Source organism: Alosa pseudoharengus, unplaced genomic scaffold, assembly GCF_046254945.1.
Source record: "Alosa pseudoharengus isolate Yale_2024_CS ecotype anadromous, Long Island Sound unplaced genomic scaffold, YU_APseudo_1.1 YU_APseudo_1.1_scf_45, whole genome shotgun sequence".
NCBI classification, from domain to species: Eukaryota; Metazoa; Chordata; class Actinopteri; order Clupeiformes; family Clupeidae; genus Alosa; species Alosa pseudoharengus.
In genome coordinates, this window is record NW_027468804.1 from 236,864 (window position 1) to 245,000 (window position 8,137).

At 42.2% G+C, this 8,137-nt stretch overlaps 1 protein-coding gene across 1 annotated transcript in view; it reads left to right on the top strand.

Moving 5' to 3' along the window:
• Positions 1-5,630: 5,630 nt before the first annotated feature.
• LOC143103485 (E3 ubiquitin-protein ligase TRIM47-like) overlaps positions 5,631-8,137 on the top strand; it is an 18,911-nt gene continuing 16,404 nt past the window's right edge. Inside the window, exons 1-3 of the mRNA XM_076267265.1 lie at positions 5,631-6,253; positions 7,078-7,173; positions 7,772-8,005. Of these exons, the coding sequence (XP_076123380.1) occupies positions 5,666-6,253; positions 7,078-7,173; positions 7,772-8,005 (918 nt within the window). The 5' untranslated portion in view covers positions 5,631-5,665. The remainder of the gene's footprint in view (positions 6,254-7,077; positions 7,174-7,771; positions 8,006-8,137) is intronic.

Below are 8,137 nucleotides of genomic sequence, written 5' to 3' on the forward strand. Positions count from 1 at the left end.
GTGCTGTGTAGAGAGGGTGTGTCTGGACGCTGCTGCTGGGAGGTTGAGTGGAGTGGGGTGGTTCATATAGCAGTCTCATATAAAAGCATCAGCAGGAAAGGATGGGGTGCTGAGTGTGTGTTTGGAGGTAATGATAAGTCCTGGAGTCTGCGCCTCTGCAGCTCCAGCTCCTCTTTCAACCACAATAATAAAGTGACTAATCTCCCTCTAGTGGCCAGCTCCAGAATAGGAGTGTATGTGGATCACAGGGCAGGAACTCTGGCCTTCTACAGCATCTCTGACACAATCACCCTCCTGCACAGAGTCCAGACCACATTCACTCACACACTCTACCCTGGGTTTTTTGTATTTACTCATTCTTCAGTGAAGTTGCTGTGACCCACACCACATACAGCAGTACAGGAATGTAAAGACCACAGATACAGATAGATCCTGTTATCACATCTACACACACACACACACACACACACACACACACACACACACACACACACACACACTATACAGCAGGACAGGAATATAAAGACCCCATACAGTAAATATGTGATGTGGACTTGAAGTGAATATTTATGAGCTTGTACTCAGGAGATTAAAAAAGATGTTTGATGTATGATGAAATGTAAACTTCTTGTATGACTGATACGGCTGTTCCAAAAGACTTGTGCTAAAATTACAATATATACAGTATGGGATCTTATGGTGGATGTTAAATACTTTTTTTTTTTTTAAATAAAAGTCATTATGATGGCATTATATTTCATCCTTGTGAGTAATATACAGTAATCAATTCTATAATCCATGTTTGTCTATCAAACCTTTTCTAGTTGTTTGTTATGAGTAATTATGACACAGAGAGAAGAAATTAGGCCTACCAAGGCATTGCGTTGATGTTTCTCCATTTCTTGTTCTCTTGACCTATCAGGCAGCCAGTGACGTTGGAAGTGGGGGTGTGGCCACCCCCGAAGCGCACAAGACATTTTCCTTGTAGACATGCCCGTGGTTACACTAGGCAGGCAACTGTGCTCTGTTCCCAGAGCATGCTTTCTCTGTCTATGATCTGCAGGCTTATAGGGCCTCCTCGACGAGGAGATTGCTAGTCCGCGGATAATGTGAGGCAATTGAATGGTAGCCTATGGAACCGCGGACCGAAAGAAAAATAAACTAAACATTTTCCTGACTAGAAAATATTTCTTAATTTAGTGTTATCAAATAAAGAGACATGCAATTAGGGGGTAGTGATGTCAGCGCTCATCTCATTGGCATTATGATGGCATTATATTTCATCCTCGTGAGTAATGTAATCAATTCAATAATTCATGTTTGTCTATCAAACCTTTTATAGTTGTTTGTTATGAGTAATTATCACACAGAGAGAAGAAATACTATTTTCTGATTGGCTATTAATTCCGAACGGGACACCTATGACATAGATTTGATAAAAAAAGTTTAATCACTGTTGATATAAAGTTTAATCACCATTAGCTCACCATCAATGCTCAAAATTCAGATGAATGGTCACCCTAGTTGTGACGGTGTGTTTGTGTGACTGTGCGTGTGTGTGTGTGGGCATGTGTCACGACTGTGATAAGAATAGACCTCTGAAGTTCGGCTACAAAAAAAGCAGCCATCTTTGACATCCGGTATCTGGCGATTTTTCCTATGGGAAAATAAAATGGCGATTTTGAATTATCGCCCCTGTTAAACTCTCGCTGGGATGAAAAAGTCTGAAATGCAGACGTTTTCCTGAACACACTTTTGTCCTCTGCCTTCGAGTGGATACTGTGATCTCCGGCAAAGTCCTTTTAGCCAAGTCCTTCCACTCGGCGGCCATATGGCAACGCTTTTTGGGCACTCGTCGGGCATCCATCTTGGCAGAAATGCGCGTGCGCAAGGCTTCACGACACCAATCTACTGCAATCTTGCTTCAGAGGCGAGATCACAACACATGATTGGTACGATGTCTTCACAACACACCACATTATTGGCTCAATGTATTCACAACACAGAACATGATTGGCTCAATGTATTCACTTGTCAACGTTTTGCTTCGGAAGGGGTGTGATATGCGTAGACAACTGTCATATTGGCGTTACAAACTAACCCCATGCATTTCTACGGAGGATTTTTTGAGTGCTGTGTCTCCTCATTAGAAAGTCTCTTTCTCCGGTACGTGAAGGCAGCACACTTAGATTGTTGCTACCCCAGAGCTAACTTGCAATGCAACTTGCCATAGGTAGTTAGCTTCAATTAACAACCGGATCTCCTTATATGGGCAAAGATGGCCGTTGGTTCTTTTTTGTAGGCGAACTTCAGAGGTCTATTGCCGATTGGACTAAATTCCACATGCATGCCAGTCCCCAACACTAGATGGCAGTAGAGACCAGTCTTTTAAAGACTGAAGTACACTCCTGAGCTGTTGTCATCCGCTGGGGAATCGACTTAATAATTCCAGAGAAGAATAGATAAAAAATAACAAATAATAACAAAGAAAACAAAGATTTATTTGATTCTGGCTCCGTGTGTGATGATGTAGACCCGGTTCTTGTAGTCCAGGTTTCCCGCCACATCAGGAGGGAAGGCAGCAAACATCTGCTCCATCTACACATGACCAACAAACGAGATACACAACTTATACTTCACCCAACATTCCTCCCCAAACATCTGCTCCATCTACACATGACCAACAAGCGAGATACACAACTTATACTTCACCCAGCATTCCTCCCCAAACATCTGGTCCATCTACACATGACCATCAAGCGAGATACACAATGACCCTCCTGAACAGACCAAAGTCACTCACACACTCTACCTGGGTTTTGTATATACAGTATACTGGATCATCAGTGAAGCTGTTATGACCCACATCATATACAGATGGACAGGAATGTAAAGACCCCAGATAAAGATAGATGCTGTTATTACATCCACACACACCTATGAAACACATCATATATCATATATCACCTCACGTATAACACATCGTGTATGGATCAGGCTGCTGGGCCCATGAATCTCTGATCTTGAGGACATCAGACTGAAGCCTTTCACACATCTCTGGACCACAGCGACCATCACAGCATCTGCACCTCTGGACCTCTGCTGTCACACACATCAGCACTCCACACATGAACTATTGGGGGAGAAATGCCTTGATGAGCCCAGTGTGCTACATCCTCTGTCCTCCCAGAATCCTTTTCTCTTCCCTCTAACCCTCCGTCCCCTCCCTCAGGGGTCCTGATTGGTCACTATTTATTTATGTACACTGTGCCGTCCTCGATATGTCTGCTAATATCCTGACGGCCAGCTAAACTCTTTCCCCACACCAAGACTCTGAAGATTATTAGATAGTTCCACAGGTTTATTGGAGTTCGAGAAAAGGTGAAACTGCAACATACAAATAGACAAGGACAAATTACCGCCATGCCATTCAACCTCGATTACATGAATAAAGGCTCTACAAACATAAAATCACTTTAAAAATGAAGAATACCTCTACACAATATCAAAAAACAAAGTATACATACCGACAATGCTATGCCAGACACAAGATGTTGAGAGATGCGATTGGATATGCATGAATCTAACACACTGAACAAATCGCTAAAAATGCGCTTTGAGTTGTTTGAGTGTTTACTTCCTAACTACGGGTCAAGTCATAGGACATTTGCAACAACGCGATCTCGCGTGAACATGACCAGAATAGAAACACATTAGGAATCTCACAGTTAAAAGTAAAGCATATTTAACTTCTGAAACTTAACTTAACTTAATGACATTTTCCTACTCGTAACAAAACATACACTATAAGCAAAGTCCTTTTAGTCGGGTTAGGCACTCGGCGGCCATATTGTAACGCTTTTTGGGCACTTATCGGGCATCTATTTTGGCAGAAATACGCGAAAGCAAGGCTTCACGACACCAGCCTTGCACCAGCGGTGAGATCACAACACCTGATTGGCACAATGTATCACATGTCTACTTTTGCCGCGGAACGGGCGTAATATGTGTAGACAACTGGCATATTAGCGTTACAAACTCCATGCATAACCCCATGCATTTCTATGGAGGATTTTTTGAGTGCTGTGCTCCTCATTAGAAGAAAGCTCTACTATCAAAGATCCTCCGCTTCAACCCCCTCTGGTACTATGAAGCTAATGAGGTTTCATCTGGATGAGACTGTATTCTATGTAAATCTTCATGAGACTGTACTCAACCAATTGGACTTTTTTGTTGTTGTTGACTATCTAGGATGACCCTCGAAGACTTACATACAACATTCATGTGATGGATTAGGTGTTAGCCTACGTTATGAAACTTCTGATTACTTCTTATGTGCAAAAGTGCTGATGCATGTTCCTACCACACTGATGGTGGTAGAGCTGTAGGGTGGGAGCGTTTGGTGATAAATATTAATGTTGATACATGTAAAGATAATTTCATAGTTGATGCCAAATATAATTTCAGGTTGATTTGGCAGTACCACATAAATAAAGGCTTTTAATACACCCATTGTCAGGCATTTAGCTGATTAAAATGCATCAATCCCTAAATTATATTTGCATCCCCTGTCCTTTCTCACCTACTCTCTCTCCAAACAGACACATACACACAATTACACACAGTTAAATAATTTTTCATTGCACATTGCAATGTCTCATCCAAAGATATTAAAATATCATTCAAACTAACAAATTAAAGTTGTACTCCAACCCCCGAACAGTACTCTCTGCAGCAGAATGTTTAGTGTTAAATGCTGAAATAAAACAGACGTGCTGCTGAAAAACTGACTGAGAGCTGGACAGTATATCAGGGAATCACATCACCACTAGGTGGCACCACACTGTCCTGTTGACAATAGTAGATACTTTAGACCTCCAAAAGATTGCCTGGCGTTGGTATATTTGGTGCAGATCTGGCCGTAGGTCCTTTAAGCCCAGATGTGTCTGCTGTTAGTGGTGCTGTTCAATCATCACTGAAGTTATTCTGGAACACTGGCATACTTTCTCTTGTATTTGGAACACAGCATACCAGTAATCATGTACACAATTCAAACTAACATGACACACTAGTGTTGAAAGGCCCTCTTGCCTGTACACTGAGAGGAAAAGAGGAGACAGGGGGACACAGTCAGTCACACATCAGGGGGTCATGACATAAACTAACCCCCAATATAAGTCTCTTCATATCACATCACATTAGATCAGTATGTGTGTTAATAAATCAGGGCCTTGATTCCCCGTAAACAGAAAACAATCTGTTAACAGATAAACATGCAAAACCTGTTTGATGTACTGTGTCTGAAAAGCCAGCCAGGCAGACTCAAGACTCCTGATACAAAACATCTCACCACATGGGCCCACCTACTGTAATACTGTCCTTAGATTCTTACAAAATCTTATAACTGCACATGATCACAGTGCGTTGAGTCCACTTCAGTTCATGCCCTTCATATCAATCTGATCCAACCGCCTTTTCTCTCACTCAGACTTACAGGTATCTGAGGTGTCTGTATCTGGCTACTTCCTCATCCCCATCCCCACCCTCCCCCACCCCACCTGTCCTCCTCCTGTGAGTTCTGATGAAGCAAAACAGAAACATAACTCAACTCTCACTCTGCTGCTGCTTCTCAGAGTGTGTGCTTGGTGTGTGTGTGAGCTAGAAAATGGCGGAGGCGATTTCTCAGGAGGAAGAGTCTTTCACATGTCCAGTGTGTCTGGATCTGCTGAAGGATCCAGTGGCTATTCCCTGTGGACATAATTTCTGTATGAGGTGCATTAAGGGCTGCTGGGATCAGGAGGATCAGAAAGGAGTCTACAGCTGCTCCCTGTGCAAACACACCTTCACTCCCAGACCTGTCCTCTACAAAAACCCTCTGATTGCTGAAATGGTGGAGAAATGTAGGAAGACCAGAATCCAGGCTGCTGCTCCTGCTCAGTGTTCTGCTGGACCTGGAGATGTGGAGTGTGATGTCTGCACTGGGAGAAAACTCAAAGCTGTGAAGTCCTGTCTGGAGTGTCTGTTGTCTTACTGTGAAACTCACTTCAAAGCTCACAATGAACTTCATCCAGGAAGAGGCCACTCAGTGATTGATGCCACAGGCCAGCTACAGGAGAGGATCTGCTCTGAACATAAGAAAGTTTTAGAAGTATTTTGTCGTACTGATCAGATTTGTATCTGCTATCTGTGCATGATGGACGAACATAAAGGCCATGACACAGTCACAGCTGCTGCTGAATGGAAAAACAAACAGGTGAGTGCTGGAGCTACACGTATGTCTTAATTTGATTTGAAATATCTGATACACATTTAATGTGTTTGTGTAATTACAAGAACATTATACTAGAGACTCTCCCTCTTTTTAGAGAAGACATGAACCAGGAAATTATAGCAGGTACAAAGTGAAAAATGTATAAAATCTGTCAAGCCTTGACATGGCAGTATCAGCTGATACTGCACAAAAGAGCAAATATTTTATGTGCTCTGAGCCACTTGCTTATTGTCAGAGGTTATACTGGAAACAAATGAATTGAATGCATGGTTAAGACAACTAAAAGAATTTACCACATTACTCGATTACTTAAGTCCCACTAAGTCTCACTATATTTAAGTTTACTTATACTTTAGTACCAATATATGGAGTGGGACCTAATTACCTATCAGACCTGCTTCAGCAGTACCCACCTTCTAGACCTCTCAGGTCACATTGTACTTGTTGGTAAAACCTGCTGTGGGAACTAAACATGATGAAGCAGCTTTCAGCTGCTATGCGATCAGCTCTGGAACCAACTGTTGCCAGTTTCTAGACTTAAGACCAAACTATTCTCAGATGCTCAGATACTAACTGACCAAATGCAGTTCCTGTCAATCAGATGTACTTTGACGTTTAATTATTCTATTTTGTGTTTTTATGTCTTTTAATTATTAATTTTTGTGGAATATATTTTTAAGTATTCCCCTTTCATGATTTGAATTACTATTACTTTCATCAAATGTAAAGCACATTGAAATGTGAAACGTATGAAATGTGCAATATAAATAAAGTGGCCTTAACTATGTCTGCATTTTTATCAACAGAAGCGGTTGGGGCAGACCCAGAGGAGATTCCAGCAGAGAATCCAGGAGAGAGAGAAGGAGCTGCAGGAGCTGAAGAAGGCTGTGGAGACTCTCAAGGTGAGAACTGACCACAGAAAAGACAACAGGTGGTTTCAGCGCTCAAATGTCATAAGTATTATGGCAGCTTTGTTTATCTGATATGACTATTACAGGTATTACGTTGTTTGCCAGAACAAACTCCCTTTTTATTCAATTGCTTAATGATTATAATGATGCTTAATAATGGACACAAATTCAAATCAAACTACTAGTATAGTAATATTTTTGTTCTATTAGATATTAGTATAGTAATTTTAATGTTCTATGAGTAAGTACAGTGAAAAGTCTGTGGTAGGCCCCAGCAGTGGTGCGACTGGCTGGGGCACCTGCACCGTACGCCGGCGACCCGGGTTCGATTCCCACCCCGTGGTCCTTTCCGGATCCCACCCCGATTCTCTCTCCCACTCACTTCCTGTCAATCTCCACTATCCTATTAAATTAAAGCCATAAAAGCCCAAAAAATATACTTAAAAAAAGTATGTGGTATAATGCTAAAAAAACTGAGCCTCTGCTGCCATCTCTACAGCACACAAAGAACCACTGACACCATGAAACACTTTCAGCTTCACCTCCCTCTGTGTGTCTCCTGCCCTCCTCTTTGTGTGTCTCCTAACAGAGCTCTGCACAGACAGCAGTGGAGGACAGTGAGAGGATCTTTACTGAGATGATCCGCTCCATTGAGAGAAGGCGCTCTGAGGTGACAGAGCTGATCAGAGCTCAGGAGAAGGCTGAGGTGAGTCAGGCTGAAGGACTCCTGAAGCAACTGGAGCAGGAGATTGCTGAGCTGAAGAGGAGAGATGCTGAACTGGAGCAGCTTTCACACACAGACGATCACATCCATTTCCTCAAGGTACATTTGATCTGCACTCCTGAAACTGAAATTAAATGTACAGAATAAGACAGAGTATTGAGTTTTCTGTCGAGATTTCTGTGACTGTCTGACTGTCTGACCAACAGTGTGTAATAAAATTCTGTATGTGAG